This window comes from Pezoporus occidentalis, unplaced genomic scaffold, assembly GCF_034315485.1.
Source record: "Pezoporus occidentalis ecotype Australia unplaced genomic scaffold, CSIRO_AGI_Poc_V1 ctg68, whole genome shotgun sequence".
Taxonomy (NCBI): Eukaryota; Metazoa; Chordata; class Aves; order Psittaciformes; family Psittacidae; genus Pezoporus; species Pezoporus occidentalis.
Window position 1 is genome coordinate 2,108,462 of NW_026916030.1, and position 21,570 is coordinate 2,130,031.

General features: G+C 50.0%; 1 protein-coding gene across 11 annotated transcripts in view; it reads left to right on the forward strand.

The window, feature by feature from the left end:
* DAB2IP (DAB2 interacting protein) overlaps positions 1 to 21,570 on the forward strand; it is a 167,879-nt gene that overhangs the window by 124,526 nt on the left and 21,783 nt on the right. For all 11 annotated transcript variants that reach the window (XM_062640938.1, XM_062640937.1, XM_062640936.1 and 8 more), the window contains 3 exons: positions 4,801 to 4,954; positions 11,100 to 11,198; positions 13,359 to 13,913. In XM_062640938.1, the coding sequence (XP_062496922.1) occupies positions 4,801 to 4,954; positions 11,100 to 11,198; positions 13,359 to 13,913 (808 nt within the window). The remainder of the gene's footprint in view (positions 1 to 4,800; positions 4,955 to 11,099; positions 11,199 to 13,358; positions 13,914 to 21,570) is intronic.

Here is a 21,570-nt window from a genome sequence, read left to right on the forward strand (position 1 = left end):
CTGCAGCGGGTGTGTGCTGGTGAGGGGCTGAGGGCTGCCCTAAAGACCCTCTTCCCAGCTGGTCTGATCTGTCAGCCCTTGCAAAGCTGAATGCAGGGATCGTTTCCTGACCGAGAGACGTGTCACAAAGACAGTGTAAGTGGGGAGATCACATCCCTCTGACAGCAGGGAGGCATGCGTTTTGTAAAGACTGACTGCAGCTGGTGTTAATGGGACAAACAGTAAGAGATTCAAGAAAGACTCTTTAATTTCTTTGCCATGTTTCAGTGTTAGGTTTGGTGTCTGCTCCATCCCTCTGAGGCTCCCCAGCTAGGTTCCCTGTTTGTTTCTGTCTCTCCCTCCAAAATAACAGGCAATTTCTCATCATCAAACCACAGAAGCAGCAGCTGGGTGCTTTCAGGCAGGTGAGGTTCTGTATTGAAAACGTATGGGGTTGTCCCTTTGAGGGCTTGTCTTCACAAGAAAGCAATTCTGGAATAAGAGTGTATGAGTTTAAACACACAAGACCTATTCCAGAAGCAGTCTGTGTAGACAGGCCCTACATCTTCACCTCCCTTGTAGCCTCAGCAGAGCATCTTTGTTCTTGAAAGAACATGGAGCCTGGACCCGGGGCAGTGCGTGTGGTGGTGCTGCTGCTGCAGAGGGCTGGTTGCTGCCTCCATCGATCCAAATCCAGCCTGGAGTTTGGTGAGGAGCGACTGGATTGTCCCTCCAAGCTTGTTTCTCTGCAGCCCACAAGCTCCTGGTTGGATGAGGTGTGCTGATAAACCTTGACGGCCCTAATTTTGACTGCTCTGGAGGAGCAGGCGGAGGGGGATGGCATCCCTTCACACGGAAGTGTTTTATGACTTTCATTATTTAGAACAACAATCCTCTGTCATTGCTCGTGGGCAGTAAACCTCTTCTTTAATAACGAGAGACTGGCTGCCTCTCTGCAGGACTCTCCAGGTCAGCGCCGGTAGCAGTTATTTCTCTTTAGAACTAATGTGGTCTTTTATGAGATTTCCCCCCTCCTTCATTTCAGCTGAACTTCAGGCAAGTAGAAAGGGATTAAAATAAGGCCCGTGGCAAAAAGAACTGAACGTGCTGTTTGGAAGGAGGGCTTCCTGCTGAGAGATTTCTCTGGGCAGCTGCCCGTTCCCACCGTATTAAAACAGAAGTGTAGGAACTGAATCTGATCAGCTCACGTAAGCTGGGATGGGACCTGGAATACACGGCGAGTTATTAGAGCAGGAGAGTGGATGGCCCCAGGGGCAGCGTTTGAAAAGTGATGGTAGAGAGATGAGTTTGAGCAAAGTACCCGTGTCACCTTGGAAGTGTACATACACAGTAAGCAAATGATGTTCCAGGTGAGTTTGCCTGTTAGGATGTTGGATGGTTAAGGAAGAACACGAGTTTACAAGTGCTCTGGTACCTCTGTTGCCATGGGTGCTGCTCCCTGCCCATGCTGGGTGAAGGCAGGGCTGAGGAGTATCCACCTCCTGCTTGTATTGCTGTTCTGCCCAGGGGGTTGTCACATCGTGTGTGTAGTATTTCTGCACTTCTTCATCAGTGAGTGCAACTGATGGGGATTTTCTAGCCCTTGCCCAGTAAATCATCTTTGGATGAAGCTCTCCACATCTTTTATGGCCTGATGCAGTACAGGTCTTGCTCAGTGTAACACAAACACAGCGGGCTCATGTTTTCCTTGTCCAAAGTGGGGCAACACTGAATGGTCCTTCCAGTAAGCAGAGTGCTCCCACCCTCGGGGTCAGGGAAGCAGCTTGCAGCCTTAGCAAGATCCTTCTCTTGCTGTTAATACAAAAGGAAGTCTGGGGGGGCTGCAACAGGGACTTGCAAACATCTTCCAGTAAATGGCCTCCTGCTGCAAATGTCATGCTGTTACCAAAGGACACGAGGAACGCGCTCTGCTCTACAACAGGGTATGAAAATGAAAGGCCTGTGTGTCCTTTGAAGCCTGGTGGTGTGTGTGGCCCTCCCTGCACGCCGGGATGTCTGCAGACCCCCTGGACTGCCATGGGTTAAGTGCCATAGCATCAGGGCTGGTTCCGGTGTGCTGGAGAGAGGATGGGGCCAGTCACCCTGGGAGGATGCTCTGCAGAGACAGCTCTCATCCTGCTCTGCCAGGGCTGCCTCTGGCACATCCCTTCTGCTGGGATTTCAAACCAGAGTCTCTAATTAATGACATCTCCCCATTTAGCTCTTGATACACAGACAGATGCTGAGCCTTTTAGGGCTGATTGGAGACCTGCGGCGCTCCCTCTGTACAGTGCAGCATCTGGTGACAAATGGTTCTGTTGCTGACCTGGGTTGGATTTGATCGTTCGGGAGTAAGAGACGTGTTGGGAGCGGGTCCTGCCGAGGCAGGAACCTGACAAACAGCCTCCTGCCTAAGGAAAGTCCCATTAATTTTGGGATTCCCAGAGGCATATGGCAGAGTATGGAGGGATATAAATACGTGTTTGCTGAATGTGGTGAGAACAGAATATGTCCTGAGAAGCTCTCCCTTGGTAATTCTTCATCTTCGCACATCTGCACTCTCCCCCCGCCCCGGGGCCCTGCAGCTGCAGGAGTTTTACATGAAGAATAAACTTGTTTTAACAAAAAGCCTTAGGCCAGCACGCAGGGGTCCGGCTGAGCCGTGTACATCTTCGTGTCACAGCTCCCGAGGTGCGGGTGTAGTTTATCCATATTCATATTTGTCCACACGAGGATGCAAGCCTCAGCTTGTGGTCTTCCCTTCTCTAATTTCACCTCTCAAATATAGAAATAAGATTTACTTTAAATGCCTTGCTTGTGGGCTTGGTGAGCAGGCTGTATTGTCAGTTCTTGAGCTGCTGGATATTAGTTCTGCTCTCGGTGTCCAGAGGTAACTTGATCTGTCTGCCTGTATTAGAGTTAGCATTCAGAGGGAAAGGATATGGACCCTTCTCTGTGAAAAGAGTGGAAAATCACCACAAAGTACTGGCAAACGACTGTGCCCAGTTCCTAGAGATCAGTTTATTCACCACAGAGATCTGGGGCGAGTGGGCAGTTCAGAGAACCACTAATGGGATGGAGAGCCTTGTGCTTCAAAGGCTCTCTTGTGCTCCTGATCCAGCGCTGGGGTGCTCTAACCCAGGCTTTCAGCATCTGAGGGCCAGGGGCTGTCCCCTAAGGAATGAGTCTGGTTTTCTGCAGATGCCCTCATGGGTACCCCTGTGGCTGGTCCTGGCTGTGGCCTCTATGGATGCAGGGAGATGCCTGGAGGCTGTGCTGTCCTGGCACCCTTGGGCAGCGTGTCCCCAGGCTGGTTATCCCGCTCCAAGCCATCCATTTAGCATGCTCAGCTGGAGAACCCAGCTGCAGGCTGATCCATTATCACCTGGGGGCTCATCCGCTGCATGAATCTTAATGGCGAATCCAGAGCAGCACCTGTTTATCTTCTGCTGCTGTTTATCTTAGCATCCCCTTTGGCTGGTCCCTAGGTTCAGCCTGGCTTGTGATCCCCTGGAAGCTATGAATTTTGCATGTGCTATTGACATTTCTCTGTGGGTTGGTCAGCTTTATTCTGGAGAACGACAAAACTCAGCACACACAAAGCAGGCTGAGAGCATAGTGGGAGCATTGTTGTTTCACTCACTAAAACCGTGCTGGGAGCATCTCAGGCTCCCTTTATTTGTGTCCTTCTGAGCCTTTGAAGAAGATGTTGTGCTCTCTGTGTAGGCAGAGGGGCACGTGGTCTCTTTGGAAGACCCTGAAGTGCTTCACAGAGGATGTAAAGGTCAGAGTTACCAGGATCAGAGCTTTGTGAGCTGGCTGGAGTAGGACCATTTTAGATGGTGCAGGCTGTAGAGGAGGCAGCTGCTCCTGTTGCTTTCCAGTTATTTTCCCATTGCTGCTTTCTGCTTTTGCTGTTTTCCCTGCGAGTACCTGGCTGTGTTTTTTTCCCCCTAAGCTCCCTGGTTTTGCTTTAAGAGTTACAGCACCATTGATTGTATTGGCTGTCTTGAAAATGGTGTGCTGCTTGCTGTCTGTGGGCCCCCTGCTGCTAAATGCTGCCAGTGGGACTCCAGAGCATTTAGATCAATCGATAGGGCTATCATGGCCTTATTTTCCACACTGTTCCCATCCCAGGTGTGTAACACACAGCCCTTGGGTTGTTGGTTGCAGAGTGTGGATCCAGGCACCAGCTGCAGCAGTGAGAGGGATGAGGGAGCTTTGGTAGGGAGAAGGGTTTCTGTGCATGGTAGCTCCGGCGGTGCTGGTCTCTGGCCATGTTCTGCAGGCAGGGAGCAAATGGGTCTGGGGTTTTACAAGGGGTAAAGTCACTAATTCCTCCCCATTTGCAGGTAACTTCCTTTTGTCAGTAGGGTCTGGGTGCTGTGAAACAGGAGGATGCGCAGTAGGATGCTAATGGGATCTCCATGTGTGTGTAAACCCATTCCTGACCCAGCAGTCAGGTGCTGCAGACCCAGCTCTGGGACTGACAAGCACAGTGGTACCTTCTGGGGCAACTACAACCCACCTGGAAACAATGGGCATGACAGACATTTAGAGACATGCTCAGCTGTGCAGAGCCCCACAGCCTGCACACCTCTGATAATGTAGTCCTGGCTGCATCAGGGCTTGGAACACCAGCCTGGAACAGAACCTGCTCACCACATTATAAATGGGGCAGAGTAGCAGTCCCTGCTATTCTGGGCCCTCTGTTATCTCAGGGCAAAAAATTCCCAGGAGTATTCTGCAGTTGTTGTTAACAGATGGGCTAAATTTCTGGGGAGGAAAGCATCCACTGATCCCGTTCCCTCTTTCCTCTAGATCCCATCTAATGCCGAGGCTGAAAGAATCGCGCTCCCACGAGTCTTTGCTCAGTCCCAGTAGTGCTGTTGAGGCTCTGGATCTCAGTATGGAGGAAGAAGTGGTCATCAAGCCGGTGCACAGTAGCATCCTGGGACAGGACTATTGCTTTGAGGTAAGGAGCCTTTCCGTCTGTCTGTCTGGCCATCCCAGGGGCCATTCCTGCTGTGGCGGGGCTGGCTGGGGAGCCAGGTGTGGGCTTGGAGCGTGGGTTCTCACTGTTGTAAAGCATCACTCCTCTGAATTGCTACACAGAGGCCATTTCATAGGCAGAAAATTACTCCTGTCTTTCCAAGGGGGATCATATCCACAAAATCAGAGCAATAAGCTCTTTGCTTTGTACCCATTGTCGCAGCAGAGCTTGCTGCCACCACAGGTGCTGAGCTACTTCAGGCTGTGTATTAGCAGAGCAGAAATGTGTAGTTCATGTTCGTACAGATAGGAGAAAGTGCTAATCCCTCCTCAGTGCTCACAAAGACATTATTCGTGGTCACAAAGCTAGCGTTCTGTTGTCAGTGGGAGTGTTGAGGACTCGGGCAAGCAAACTGAAGCTTCACTTGTTTGGGTAAATAGAAAAATCTGTGAGTATTTCAATTTTCTTTTAACATCTGCTGTGGCATGTGGTTGGGTCTGCACTAGTGGGAGGTAGTAGGACACGTACAAACCAGTCTGTTGTTGGATAATTCAGTGTAGTATGTCTTGGGAATCATTTGTCCTGCATTGTGGATGGCAAAGTAGTATTGCTTATGGCAGTGGCTGGCTATGGAACTGGGAAATGGTTTTCTTGCAGTAATGAGGTGGGTGATACCGTGAAGGGAAGGTTACCTCTTTGTACTTGGTCATAGAAGAGCAGATACATGCATGGATTGAACTGCAGGTTTCCCTTGGGTGGGCAGTGCTGGGTGAAAACAGCCTTGTCCAAGCGTCCAAGAGGAGTCCAGCTGGAGACGTGAAGGTTCTTCACTGACATTAGCACACTGAAAGAAACGAATTGAAAGTTCCATCTCTTACCCTATAAACAGGTAACACACAAAGAGTTGTGCAGAAACCAGCCCCCAGCATCACCTCAGAAGTGGGCTGAGGTATAAATTTCCAGTGCTGTTCATTCTCTGCAGCATTGAACAGCAGGTCAGGAGGAGAACAGTTTTGTAAATTATATGGCCTCTATTACATTCCACTCCAGAAAGATAAAATGAAGCTAGATGGAAAATAGATGTGACATCCGTAATAGAAGAGTTGTTTACCACTTCTGGTCGGCGCACAAGAGCAGGGGAAGGGATATGAACAGTGCTTGCAGAAAGTTGACTGAGAGGGAAATGGCACAAGTCGTGCACTCATGAGGAGGAAGAAAATCTTTATTTTTAAGTGAGTTGGGTAAAGAGGAGTCATACAGAAAAGAGAACACGTTAATTGCTGCGCTGCAGATCCTGCAGGGGAGAGGAAGAATGCCAGAAAACAAAAGGGACATTGATTTGTAACTGACGGTTACTCATCAGTCAGCTCCAGCGGGAAGGACCGAGGTGGGAGCTAAATGTCATCTTGTGATAATGTGTTGGTCTTTGATCTCCAGAGAGCCTCTTTCAAATCCAGAGTGAGGTCAGCACTGGAATGGGTTTGCAGATCTCCTGGATCCTTGGTGGGCGGCAGGCAGCAACCACCTCGGTGCTTGGAAGTTGCCTTCAGTTATCATTATATCCTGAGGGTCCCATCTGTGGCCTGTGATCCTGAGTCCTTCAGCATTGCTTTATCTGAGAGTGCAGGCAAGGCTTGCTGAAGACTGCTGCCACCCTTCAGTGGAGGCTCAGCAAAGAACAGTAAAACCTGTGGTGGTTTCTGTGGCCTGGAACTGGGAAAGCTCTGCCTGAAGTCTGCACGAGTCTGAAAACTGAAGCTGATGGCCAAGAGCCATCACACTGCTGAGTACGGGAACACTGAAGAGAGAGAAGCTCAGCTGATGTCCTGGAAAAGAACCCCTCAACAAGAGTGAGAAGGACCTGGAGACAACAGGAACCAAGATACTTTCTGCACAGGGCACTGGGAAGCTGCTGCCATTTGGTAACGGTGCCTTGGCTCTGCTTTGAGGCTGTTGTGGATCTGCTCTCTAGGGACATCTGTCAGGAATGGCCAAGTTCACTGTCTCAAAGTGAGAAGTGAAGCATTGCTGTTGTTGGGCAGTGCCTGCCTTACACAGTGCTTCAGCACCTTCCCCTTGTGCTGGGATGCTGGGGCAGTGGCCAGTGAGAAGCTGCTGCCATCACCAGCTGAGGTCTGTGAGGCCCATGCACCACAGCTCCTCCTCCACCGAGCTGCCGCAGCAGCCTCATGGCTTGGAGAAGAAGATGGCAAGATCTGAGATGGCTGCAGATGGAGCCGCGCTGAGAGGGCAGGTTCAGAGCAGGAACTGGCAGTGCACCCAAAGGGAGACAAAGGCGAGAGGTGCCAAAGCCATCTGCAGTGGAACGAGCCCAAGTGGCTCTGTTGGAGGCAGTTGGCTGTATGGAGGTGCAGTGGGATTGTTTCTTTAGCAAAAGCAACCTGCATTAAGACGTGCTAAAGCTGTTTGCTCAGCTGGGCTCTGCCTCAGTAAGGAGTCAGCAGTAATGCAGAGCTTTTCAACTGCTGCATTTGGCTTTTCCTGCTTATTTAGTTCTACGAAACTTGCTTTTTCCTGTCTCAGTACTTGGCAGTTGGTATTTACTTGTTTTCTTGATTGATTTTTATTTCCAAGTTACTCAGCATCATCTTCTTTCTCTTTATAAGACTTCCCAGTCAGCATAACCAGCTAGTGCCAGTGCGAGTGCTAAATACACAGTGGGCATCTTAGCCCAGTGAAGCAGGTTCAGAGTTCAGGCTCCCAGAGCCTATTCCTGGCTCTGCTATTTGTGGGGTCTTGGTGACTTGGGCCAGGCAGAGGGATTGGAAGTGAAGGGCTCTGTTCCTGCCTTGGCAGACCCAAGTCTTGCCCTGTTGCAGCGCTTGTGTCTGGGCAGTCACAGGATATAGCAGGGGATGCAGAGCAGCAGGAGGGAAAATTGTAGTAGCTCCAATGCGACTGGAACCGTGTTGCCTCACCCTGGCCTTGCTGGAGCAAGGGAGAATTTAGCAGAGATAAATTTAGCTCCACTAAATTTAATCCAGCTGCGCAAACGTGGCTCTGCAGGGCTGGTTTTCCTTCTGTGCTTGGCCACAGTGGCATTGACCAGCTTGAGCCTCAGCTTTTCCTTTTGAACACTGAGTTGAGCAGCTTCAGTAACTCAAGTTATCATCTTCTGTGGTTACTCTTGTGGGCTTCCTTCATCTGTGCCTTGAGGAACCCATCCTGTGCCTAAGACATTCACCCAGGCAAGGACTGTGGATAGTGGATGTGAATTCAGAAATGAATGTGTTTTACTAATTGAGCTTATCCTGTACATTAATAGTATTCTAGCATATCCAGAATCTTCATGAGATCAGGATACTCTCTTCATAATCAAAATCTCATGATCACTACTGCCATGTGATGTTTAGGTCACAGCTTAAAGCTGGGATGTTATTTCTGATCTGGGTAAAATGATATTTTTGGTCACACGTGGTAGTTACGACCTTCAGTTCCTATCAGATCAAGAGGGCTTCATATCTGAGGATGTTCCTCTTCTCTCCCTGAAGTATGATAGTTACAGGGCTTTTGGGTTTTGAGTGATTAGTTAATTGGTAATTGTTTTGGTATTGAATCACAAATTTTGCCATGATAACTGGGTGATAATATGTTGATTTAAGTGTGGCAAGAAAATATACCAGATATTCAGTGTGACTGAGAGCTGGTAAAAAAAATGACATTTAATGAACAGATTCAATAAGAGGACATCTGAATTGCATGCTTGTTTATTTGGATATGAATGCTTTATGCAGCTGTGGGATGTGTGTGTGTCACCAAGGAGAACTTGCCTTCAGCAGAGCATCTTTCAACAGCAGAGAAGTCTGAATTCTCTTTTCTGGTGGAGCTTCCAGGTTTCCTACCACATTCTCTAGATCCAAGAGCATTGTTTTCAAATGCATTTATTCACCAAACTCCCATCAGAACTATAGAGCTGAACAAAAAGCTAGGTGAGAAATGACCTTTGAGGTAATGGGCTGATGGTGTAGTTTACTGGAAGGTGTATTTGGCCTACTCCATCTTTATTAACTGATTTCTGAGCGCTCGGTATGGACTGAATTTTGTGACCTTAGAATGTCAGCAGGAGGGTTTGCCCATGAGCAGTGCTCATTTGCTGCTCACCTTCCGTGCTACTTCACTGTAAGTTCTCATCTTGAACACTTGCTGAGTGGTCCTTCTGGCATCTTTGTATTGGTGATTCGGTGTTCAGATGGTGCAGCACCCCACCAGCAGTGCAGCAGCTGTGTGTTGCTGCTCTGTAGGTATCATTCCCAGTCAAGAAAAGGATGAAGATGCAGAACTGCCGGACCCCCTGGCAGGGTCAGGGCGTAGGGATCACGCACCATGGGCACAGTCTTGCAAGCAGGACATCTCTTTTGCCACCAGAAGTCCCTTTGTGAAGGGTCAGGGATAGAGGTTCATATGAGCATCCACAGCAACAAACAGGAGATGGAGCAAGCTGGATTTGTTATGGGAAGCTTTGTAGGAGCTGGGAATACACCGAAGCATGAAGGGATGGTGAAAAGATCATACTGCTGTGCCTACTAATTTGGAGTCTTCTTGGAAGTAGAAGATAGCTTGTGCTCAGAAGAATATGTAGTTTTACAGGGGAGAGGATAAAAGCATGTTAGGACAGGGAGGAGTGATATCCCAGAAGAGAGCCTCTGGGATATCAGGGGTGGGAAGATTTCTTGCATTTACTGTGTAAAGACAAGGATGGGCCTCTTCTTATTTTGTCTGGGTTAGAAGATGTCTGCGTTCAAAGGCAGGGTGCCTTCAGCTTGTCATTGAGGTTAGCTAATGACAAATCTTAGCAAGTGCCAGCTCTGCTGTAAGAACAGGTTAGGCTTCTGGGAGATACATGAAATTAAAGGAGATTGTGTCTCTCAGCAGCAGATAACCCGGTGTGCAGTGTGGAAACACAAGCACTCTGAAATGATAAAGTACTCAGAAGTAATTCTGCAGCTTGAGACTGGTGGAAATGAAGCTCAAGGGGAGTTATTTAAAGTATTAGCCAGGTCCATTTGGCCTGCATCAGAGAGTATTACTGGACATCACCAAAAGCAGTGAATGCAGAGAAGGGCAGACCTTGTGGGGGGCTTTATGGGCAGCATAGAGTTATGGTACCATGGTCACAGGCTGTCAGCTTCCCAGCAGGGCCTGGAAGAGGCAGGGGCTTGAGGAATATGTGTATGTGAGAAGATGCAGGGAACTATTGGCCTTTTACACCTTGGCTCAATAATTGGTGCCAAGGAAGCTTGGTGTGATGGATAGGAAGAAATACTTGGTGCCTGTCATCCTGGGGCTGCTGGGCAGCGGTTGCTTTAGTGTGCTCTCAACAGGGTTATTTCCATGTGGTAGCACAGATGTGATAAGGAATGAGAGGCATTTGCACCACTGAAATGTCACTGCTGTGAGCATGCTCCTTCAGAACCTGGCTATGGAATCCCAGTGGTCAGAGAAGGTCATGCAAATACTGCAGAAAGACCCCTTGGAAGCACGAGAGGAGGCTTCAGCAGCACTTCACCGTCCAGGTCCAGGTCCAGGTCCAGGAGCCCCAGCCTGGCTCTGCCCAGCTGGGGATGAGGTGCTCTGAGTGGGAGCGCCTCTGACCAAGCTGCAAGTGCTGCCAGCAGTGGGGTGTATGTGCTTGTCCCCGTGCTCTTCACAGCGTGGTCTTAGGAAGCACCAGGGCACGAAGGGGGAAGGTGGGAAACCAGCCTTCCCAGGCCTGGGGTTCTGCAGAAAACAAGGAATGCGTGGTTACTGTCACAGGCTTTGGGCTGAATCTGGAGGAATGCCAAGTGGTTGCAGTTTAGTTCATGTAAGGATTTGTACGCTCAGTTGTGGAACTTGGTGGTTTAAAGCGTCACATGTGTGGGGCCCATTATGTACTGTTTTCTGGTGTAGAAGAGAAGTAATTGGAATTTGCTTCCATGATTATTTCTGTGTCATAGAGAGTTGCCCTGGTTTTCCACCAGCCTTAGGGGCTGTTGCTTCATGCTTGGGTAAAGCTGTTTACTTAAAATAAAACATAACATAAAGAGATCCACCAGCATCTTTCCTGCCTCCCCTTCGCAGCCTGCAGTGTGCTGGTCAAGGCATAATCCTGTTCCTTTCCCTGTAGGTGACGACTTCATCAGGAAGTAAGTGCTTCTCGTGTCGTTCGGCAGCAGAGCGAGATAAATGGATGGAAAACCTGCGGCGTGCCGTGCACCCAAATAAGGTAGTGGCTTTGAGGAATTGCCTCTGTTAGAGTTCAGTTCCTCGTTATTACATTTTATAGCCCAGTGCATGGTAGCAGCAGGGGACGTATTGTCATTACACAGTGAGTAAGTGTAACTGTGGGTCAGCCTTTTTCTGTATTGCTTTCTCCCACAATTATGTTTACAGGCAAGTGCCAATTACTTCTTCCCCTCTTTTCTCAGTGCTTGCTGCTTCAGCTGTTGCTGAGAATTGATCAGACCTGAAGAACCTTCAGTCTTGCTCTGTTACTGATGATACTTGCTGCATACGTAGGACTTTCCACTTCTAGGAGCTCAGGAAGCTCTCGGGTAGCTGCCAGCAAAGTGACAAGTCTGAGTAGTCTGGAGAGTTCACAGAGCACACTTCCTGACTCTGGTAGTGCTTGTGGTGTCTGCTTGAGTGATGGAGAAACTCAGCTGCCCTCACGGCAAGCTCTCTGAGGCAGCAGTGGAATCTACCTTTCCCTTCTCCAGTCAGTTGAATGGCAAAGTCATCCCCTTAGGGAGCTACAGAAACAAGTCCTTCACTTCACTAGAACACAGAGACACCCAATATGTGGTTTTATGGCTCACTAGGACCACGTGCATCCTGAATTAAAATCTGCAACTGCTTCTCCCTCTCTGCACTGGAGTTGGGGACCAAAGATTATCAGGAACAATCAGCTGCAGGATTTCACAGCTGATGAGTTCTGTCAAGTCTTTTTCTGCTGATCAGAGAAAACACAAATGATGGGATCCTGTGAATCTATTCCTGGCATCAGAGCCACATAACTGCGTGCACGTTAGGTCCAGGCCTGGCAGGTTGCTGAAGGAACCCTCTGTGTCGGAGTTGATTGTTCCCAGCACAGTGCCAAATGTCAGTATAAAAGATTTCCTTCAATATCATGACCGGAGCAGTGGAGGGGAGAGTTCCTGTACGGGGAGCTCAGCGACTCCAGTGCTTTCCAAGTGCAGCAGCCTGGTAGTAATGATCTGAAAGAGCTGTGTAAGGTTTGTGTGGTCACATTCAGCACAGGAAAAGTCCTGGGAATGTGAGCTGGGGCTGGGCACATCACTATGGCTTTGAGATGCCAGTGTTCAGTGGAAATTCATTTGGAAGGGTGCCCTTATCTCAAAACATGTCATTAACTGATGGCTACTTTTCCATCTTTGTTTGAGGTCATAGACAATGAACTCTCAGTATCTGACTTGATATTTCTGTCAGGAATTCAGCGTTCTTGTGTAGTTCCTGCATGTACTTCCTGAACCTACAGTACCCCATTGTGGACTTGCAGCAGAAACATTCCTGCCCAGACTCCTAGGCTGTGGTGGCTGTTTCAGTGAGGGGTTTCTACACAAAGCAGGTTACTGCAGAGCCCCTCGCAGTGGTTCAGCCATGAGTGCTTTATCGTTCAAGTCACTCCTGCAAGTAATGCCCCTGGATATTCTTCCAGGATGAGATCAGCATCACTGGGGAGCTCTTAAAGATCCACAGTGCCCTTTGCTCTGTTGTTGTTTAGAAGGTATCCAAGCCACATTTCTATTTCTGGATTGTGATGATTCTCCTGTGGGACTCGCTCTGTCTCCTGATGTTGTAGTTTGGGTGCTCTGGACATCAGCCCTAAAATACCATGAGGTTTTGTACATGCTTCTTTCCCTGCCAGAGGTGGTTGCATTCCAGCCATGGATGAGGTGATCCCTGGGTGTGTGCTCAGATCCCTTGATTGTTGCTCTATTACAGTAAAGAAAACAGACTCCAGTGCTGCTGTACTAAAAAGGGAGGTGGTTGGGAGATACCTGAAACACGGCTTCTGTTCTGCAAAAGCCAGTAATGATCCGTGAAGTTCTGGTTTCTTCTGAGGCTCTCTTGGCAGTGAATGGGAAATGGTACCTTTATGATTTGGAGGGGGTTTATCTTCCTTGTTCCTTATATTAATTGGCACCCACAGACACGGAGAGCATGGTGATATTTGGAAAATTAACATAAGTAGTGTTATTATGCAGATTCCTGAGAGCCAGTATTTCCTTAAAATAAAATGTAATTAAGTCTCTGCTCATTTAGCACATCCGAAATAATTAACTCCTATCTCCAGTTCTGTTGTGCTTGGCTTTGTGGTTTGGATGGTTTTAGTGACCTGTTTTTCTTTGCATCTTCTTTTCAGGACAACAGCAGAAGGGTAGAGAACATGTTAAAGTTATGGATTATTGAAGCCAAGGACCTGCCAGCTAAGAAGAAGTACTTGTGTGAATTATGCCTGGATGACGTTCTTTATGCACGAACTACCTGTAAATTGAAAACTGATAATGTCTTTTGGGGGGAGCACTTTGAATTTAATAACCTCCCATCACTCAAAAACATTACAGTGCACTTATACAAAGAGACTGACAAGAAGAAGAAGAAGGACAAGACCAACTTCATTGGCCAGGTGAACATCCCTGTCAGCTCCGTCACGGGCCGGCAGTTCATAGAGAAGTGGTACCCAGTGGTGAGCCCCAACCCGGGCAAGGGCAAGTCCCCAGGGCCCATGATCCGCATCAAGTCACGCTACCAGAGTATGAGCATTCTTCCCATGGAGATGTACAAAGAGTTTGCTGAGTACATCACTAACAATTACATGGTGCTGTGCTCGGTGCTGGAGCCCTCGCTGAGCGTGAAGAACAAAGAGGAGATGGCGTCTGCGCTGGTGCACATCCTGCAGAGCACAGGCAAGGCCAAGGTAAGACCCGTTGTGATCCTGTCGGACACCATGGAGAGCAGGCTCCTGTGTTAGGGTTTGAAATCACCACGAGTTGGGCTTCAGGCCTGGCCATTCATACACTCTAATTTTGCTTTTAATTACGAACAGGTTGCTAGCAAATTGCAAACTGCTTAATTAGCAAGAGGTCAGTGGGACCTCGAGATACCAACCGAGTCATTTTGCTCCCTTCTGGAGGCTCAGGGAGCAGGCTCTTGACTTATGAACAGTGAAAGTAAAGCAAGAAGGCAGTGCTCAGGGATGAAATGGAAGCAATGTTGGCTTAAGCTAAGCAGCCTGTGTGTGCTGGGTATTCCTGCAGTGAATACCCAGGGCAGTTCAGTCTATGTGGACCACTTTGAACATATTCATAGCTGGGAATCTCCCACCAGGTTGGGAAGGAGGAGGCAGAGTGGGATTTACTCCTGGTTGTGATCTGTGAGGGTACCGGCAGGGTGAGCAGAGCTGGGGACTCCCTCACTGGACAGCACAGGCAAACACTGAGGTCCCTAGCGCAGGGAACATGGAGCTGTGTGACCCTTCTGCTGCAGAGCATCCTGCATCCCCGGGTGGCAGGGCACAGCCATGGTGAGCAGGGCCAGTGTCCACCCTGCAGAAGTTAAGGCATCAGCGTTTTCTCTGTTGGAATCTCCCTGAGCTCTGCAGGGAGGAGCTGGGGAAGAGTAGGATTTCCAAAGCTTTTGCAGTGCTGAGGAGACGTGAGCTCCTCACCTGAGGGGGAATCACAAGGCTCTGCTTCCTCCAGAGCTGCCACTGCTGCCTGGGACCACGGCAGGGTTCATGCATTAGATTTAATTACCTTCTGTTGAACAGAGAAGTGGCTTGGCCTCCTGATCTGGTTCAGGGCAGGCAAAGCTCGCTGAGAGGATTGTGCAGCCGTGGGCCTGCTGTTGCAGAGGCAGAGAAAATAGCTGTTAAAGCCTTCCTTACCCCAGGCAGCAGTGTCAGGCCCCAGGAGCACAGGGAAGGACCGCAGCCCTGCTCCCCTTGGCTTTGTTGCCCTCAGAGGTGACTGAAGTGGTTCACAGCCTGTGAAATACGCTCTGTGGTTACACAGGGGAGCATCGTAGGTGTCCCCTCCTCACTCTTTGTGCCGGGCCTTCAGACTCATCAGTGTGTGGTTTCTGAGCACAGCCCTGCGTTCTGCTGGCACATCTCATCAGGAGCCATGGGCTGTGCTGCCTCTTGCCTGCTAGTGCCAGGGCTCTTGTTGAAATAGCCTTCTATTGAAGGACCATGTCCATGGCTTACACGGTTCTGGTGCAAAAGGCTTCAAGTGTCGCCCCAGTCTCAGTCACCACAGATCATGTGTTGGCATGGCTGAGAGCTGTTGTCACTGTTCCTGCTTTTTTCCTCTTCTCCTCAGTACTGGAGAGGCTCCAGAGAGAGCAAGTGTGTTTCCAGACATGTGTCTGCATCAGTGCTTGAGATCCCAGAGACTCTACACAGGGGACATGGCAAACAGTAAACAGACTTGATGAATTCCCCCCTAAAATGGAGCTTCTGCTTTCCCTGCCTGTCATCTGCCATCAGCATTAGCACAGGGTTTAGGGAGCTGTCAGAGCAACAGGAGTTATTGGAGCATGGGAACCAGGTGGTGTGTGCTTTACTTGGACAAGCAGAGAGAGGGGAAAAGCAGCAGGAAGGTAAAATCATGGGATCATGGAACAGCCCAGGTTGGAAGGGACCGCAGAAGATCATCTGGTCCAGCCTTTTGCGGGAAAGGCAGCCTAGATGGGATTAGCTGGCTCCCTGTCCAGTTGTATCTTGAAAGCCTCCAGTGATGGGGACCCCCAGTGTCCCTGGGGAGATTTTCCCAGGGATTGATTATTCTAAATGTATAACATTTCTTCTTATATCAAGATTAAATGCAGCCTCTGCTGGGTGAGGAGCACCCTCGGGGCAGCCCCCCCCCTTCCAGGCTCTGTCCTGCTGGGACCGCTGAAGCTGGAGGTGGGTTCTGCATCCCTGTGCCTTGCTAAGAACCCTTCCAACCGCCTCGAGAGCTCTCCCCTGCCCTGAAGAGTGCAGACGTGGCACTCGGCAACCACCAATTTGTTTTGCTGATAAAGGGGGTTTTGTTGATCTTGGCTGCTGGAGCTGATGCTAAAGCAGCAATTAACAGTTGGCCCGAGAAAACAAGTGTCCGGTAGATTATCTGTGAAGACTCGTTAGCAGCTAATTGCCCGTGCAGTGTTTCAGGCCCTGCTTTCCTGTCCTGATTTGCTGTAAATACGGTGTAATCCCTTAACGAGGCAGGGTCCTGGGGTCCCCGTGTCCACCCAGAGCCACGCTGCAGGAGCTGCGTGCAGAGGAGGGGTGATGTGGTGTGGTGCTGTGTGGGTGATGCCACGTGCAGAGCGCACAGAGCTGGGGCAGGAGGGGGACAAGGGCTGTACGTGGATTTTCTCCCTAAATACCTGCTTCTTCCTGGGCTTCCCAACTGTTATCACAATAGATTAAAAGGTGGAGAATGGAAGCAGAGTGTCCTGGCTGGGAGTAAGAGTCCATGTTTCCTTTGATCCCTGGTTGGGAAAGGGAAAAGCTTCATCCCTGCAGTGCTGTGTGAGGGTTTGGTGCGCATCAGGGTGTGCCTGGAACCTCCTGACCAGCCACCAAGGCAGTGAGGAAGAGGAAATGCATTTTGATGAAGGTAAAAGTGCAGATGGTCCGGCTGAGGGATCTGCCCTGGCCCTCTGGGAAGCCTGACAAACATCCAGCCCTACACCAGCTCCCTCCGTCGTGCAGTGGTTGGTCACTGGCTCTATGCCACATATGGGTGGGAAGAGGCAAGAGGGACTTGGGTTTGTGGCTCAGCACAGGGATGCAGGCTCTCAGCATCGCTCCTTGACTCATTACGTGATTCCATCTCCCCGGTGAGAGCACTGGTAGAGTGTTACCTCTAAGGGCATGGAGATGCCTGATTATTTCCATGTGTTTTGCAACCCACAGACCAGAGACACAAAGTCATAACTTCAAGTATTTCTGTTGCCATACCTGGTGTTACCAGGAGTGCTCACCCCTGCCATTAGCATGGCTTGATGTGGCCCGTGTGATGTGGTTGTGGCTGCATCCTTCCCAACACGACAATGACTGCGACTTCAGATGCTTCCAGAATATTTCCCATGCTTAGATTTGTTTCAGGGCTCTCTTACAGCTTTTGGAGCTCAGTTCATGACCATAAATACCTAAACCACCCCTCTCTTGTCCAAAGGGTTGGTAGCTCAAAGCCAGCATTAGACAGAGCTCCAACGAGCCAGCTGCCCCCTTGAAATAAATATTTACAGCCTTGTGAACGGAGTGAAGAATAAACGTGTCCCTGTTTGTTTGTGCTGCAGGGATTAGCTTCAGCTAAGCAGATGTAGTGGCTCCTTCTGTGGAGTTGGGGCAGAGCACTGGGAAGGTGCACAGGGAAGCATGGATGCTGCACAAGTTCAGCCATAGATGAGCCTGCAGCAGCCAGGTCCTCTTCCCCATGGAGTTTATCTCTCTGATAATGCTTTATAGCAGCTATAGTTAAACTAGTAAGGCTTTTAATGAGTTTTATGAGCACCTGCAGAGTTTTTGCCCCTCTGTGGGGGTGGCAAGCAGTTTCTGAGCCTCCTGTGTGGGATCCAGCCCCTCTGCCCTCACGGGGAGGTTGGTGGGCACTCAATGTGTTGTTGCTACGTCCCTAAGGTTTTCTTATTGCCATGAGCAAGGTGATGGGAACAGATTCCTTTGTGTTTACCCTCACGTTGCCACTTCACCTCCTTTCCCAAGGAGAACTGGAAAGTGCCAGAAGTGTTGAGGACGAGCTCTAGCACTCACAGGAGGGAGCATCATTGCATTTCCTAGCACAGAAATGTCCAGCACAGCTCCTCAGAGGATCTGTGGGGGTCAGGAGTCAATGAGTGGCAGTTGGGATCCTTGGTTTCACACCCTGTGTCCAGAGCCCAGTCCCTGCCCTCCGCTGCTCTCCTTGCACATCAAGTGCTGTGTTTCTCTGCCCCTGCAGCACTGACACACGTAGGTTTGTGCTGACACTGGTCCACCTGTAACCTACAGCCCTGCTAACCCCTGATGTTTTTCACCTTTGCATAAAAGCCCAGCTGGACTCTGGGCTAGTCTTTGAAATTAGCAGTAATCTTATTACCTTTATCAGTTCAATCCTCTTAAGGTTAAGTCAATCCTCTTAATCAGGCTCATGATGTGGAGAACCTTATTATTTCAAAGTCAATCTGCCCATCAGTCACTTACAACATTGGGAGCCGTCAGCTCCAGCCCTGGGGGCTGCGTGTTCCAAGTGGTGTGTGCGGGGCCGTGGGTCTCATCAGCTCCCTCACACCCCATGTGCTCCATTGGGGACACATCCTGAGGGGCTCCATCTCTGTGCCTCCTGGGTTCAGGAGCTGGAGGGGGCTGATACTGCCCAGTGACACCCCGCAGGCACAGGGATACTTGATGCAGGCAGACCCCTCACCAGGGTCGGCTTTCTTGGCAGCGGCAAGTGCAGGCACTGGAAGTCGGGAGCACTGTGGGATGTGCAGGGCTGAGGGGTGCTGGAGGCCGAGCTGTCAGCCGCTGGTCAGATGTGTGACTGGATTAGCTTTCTTTGCTCTGGCTTTGTCCCCTGTGAAGAAGCTTTTTCTGCCTGTGTTTTGTGTTGGAGCAATGCAGTTAGTCTGCTTCCTTTGCCCCATTGACGTGGGCAGTGAAGAATCCTGTTGCTGAGCAGGTCTTGGTTTTTCTTTTAGTGGATTTCACTTTGCAATGAGCCTTTCCCAGTTGAGGCCACCCCCAGGGCAGCAGCTTCCAGCAGCTGCCTGCAGGGACCAGGCTGCCGCTCCTGCGTGTGTTGCTGGAGGAGCTGCCTTAGAACAGCTCACGCTGCTGGGGTTCATGCTTGGTTGGTTGAAAAGTGCTGGGACCCAGTGCACTGGATTGATTTATTTGGGAGCTGCTCCTCTTGGCAGAGTCGGAAGGGTTGGAACTGGGTGATCCTGAAGGTCCCTTCCAGCCCAAAGCATTCTCTGATTCTCTGTCAGCGTATGGACAGTGACTGAAGTTGCACAGGTTCAGCCATGTCCGGTCTGAAGCAAATACCCTGAAAACCACCAGGGGCACAAGCCTGGAGAGCACTGCCACAGCCCTTAATTTTTACTGTAGACCTTCTCCTTCCCCTCTTGACTCCCATGTAATGAAATAAAGCATCTTATTTTCTTCCATTGCCAGGGGCCCTAACTGAAAACAACCCCCTGCTGATCTCTGCTGCTCAGAAACAGGGAGTTTTATTGGCTTTAGTTATTGCATTTTATTCAGAGCCTTGTATGTGGGTGAGTGAGGCCCCCGGAGGGATTCAACGAGGATTTGCATTCCATTTGTGTGTTCCGAGTGCTGGCTGCTGGCGTACTTCAGGCAGAGATACCAGACGTGTGATCCAGAGCTGATGTGGCTTTTCTGTGCAGAGGGAAGGCAGGATCTGGAAATGGCCCTGGGACAGGAACTGCAGGATGTCATGGGAACTGACCCATGGAGGAGGCTCCGCTCCTGCAGCGAACAGAGCTCCGCTGGGCTGCCCAGAGGCAGAGGAGCTCTCTCAAGGACATTGGCTGTGGGTATTCTGATCCCTGATGCACCCCAGGGCTGGTTTGTAGCCTGGCGAGATGCCTCCTGCAGCCTGGGGAGGCTGGACCTGCTGGGGATGCTGAGCAGGCCTTGCCTGCAGGATGCTGGTGGATGTCCTGGCTCTTCCCTCCATCCTTCTGTCAGTTACAAAGCCAGATCCCACCACATGAAGTCCCAGCTTTGGGTGTTGTGCCATAATGGGGCTCTTTGGGATTTCAGCAACTTTCCTTCCCACTTTGGAGAGCAGAGGTTGTTCCTCAGCTGTCAAGCTGCAGGTGCTCCATAGTGGATAATGACCGCAGCAGAGGTTTCAGAGCAACCTTTCCTGGCTGTGTGCTGAGTCCCACAGTGGAATTTTGCCTCATTTTAATTTCTGGTGGATTCTAGATTAGCAAAAATCGTTAAAATTGACATTATCAGTGGCTAAACCTTGTCTTTTGGGTATCCAGCTCTTGGCAGCCCTGGCTCCAGCTGGGGTGTGCATCACAGCTTGGACCAGCATCCCGTGGCTGCCAGTCCTTGGCCAGCAATGGGGGGGAAAGCAAACCCTTGGCTAAGAGAAACTGTAAAGCTCAGTTATTCCTGAGATAATTAGTATGTTGGGAAAGTGACAGGAAAGAGAATCGAGCAAAGCCAAGGTCAGTGGCTGCTAATTAAGAATCAGCACCTTGTGTCAGCCTGAGCTGTGGCTTAGAATTGAAACGGACCCCGGGAGAGACCCAGGAAGATAAAGGTGATGGAGTTACCCAGATAGCAGCTAGTGGGAATTGAGCAGGGGTTTAAAGTTTCATTCCAGCCTGGCTGATAAAAGGGGCTAAATGAGAGAAAATAGTGGGGGAAGGCACGTGCTTTGCTTCCAGGAGGGATTTTTTTGCCTCTGCAGCTGCAGGAGCATTGCAGACATAGCAGGATCTCAGGAAGGGTAAAGAAATAATGGAAGTGACTTCTTTTTTTAACCAAAGCTCCTCTGGTTCTTTTTGAGGCTCTCTGGGAAGGTCAGGACAGTGTGTTGGTCCTAGTCTTGTGGGCAGGTGGGAGAGGTTGGGGCCGTTGGGTGCTGTTTGAACCTTGATTAAGCTCTCAGTGCACAGATGTCCATATGAAGGATGCAATGGAGCCGAGTGCCTCTCTCTCTCCTAGCCAGCTACTGGCAGGGATGGGACCTCAGTGTCCCCTCTCCTGAACCTGGGTTGGAGCAGGCTGGGTCACGGCATGGTGCTTGGGAGCTGTGTTTTGGGAATGGCAAGGACAGGACCTAGGTCTCTGCCTGACAGCTCTGGGCTGCTCCTGGTGCCCATGCTGGGAACAGGTTACCTCTGGTACGGTCATGACAAATGAAGGAGAATTTCTTAGTGAAAGGTTATTACCAAGCAGATGATTTTGTTCTAGGGGAAGGCAGTTTAGAAAAAGGGGCCTTTGGCTGTGGAATTGAATGTGTGTGTCAACGTTTCCCTGTCTCCTGCATGGGAAACAGTGAGCGCTTTAATGCATCTGATTTACACGGTGCCTGTTCCCCTTCGTCCAGGTGAATGGTACAGGATAGGAGGGGATGGACCTTTCCAGCAGCCAGCACAGCAAGGAGCTGGGCAGGAGCCCAGAGCTGCTTTTCCCATTAGCAGTGCAGTGAACAGAAGCTGAATATATATTAGCATTAAGATCTGCATGGCATTTCTCCTGCATTAACACTGGCTGCAGCACACTAAATGCCACACCACGCAGTGGAGTCTCAGCAGAATGCATGGGGACCTGTGTGATGCTCTCTGCTCAGTTAATGCTGCTGCTAAAGCAGACGTGGAGCTGGGGCAGAAGGGCTGGTTTTGGTTTAGGTTTTGTAACTCAGCAGCCTGGCCTGAAGCACGGGGCAGCTGTCAGCATGTGGCCTGCTCCTGCTCACCCCTTCCATTGCTCTGCAGCCCAGGGGATGAGAAGCTCACATGGGATTTGGTTGTGTGCACATCAGGCCCCAAATCTGTGCTGTAGCAATGCTGTTTATTTCCATCAGCACTAAGGA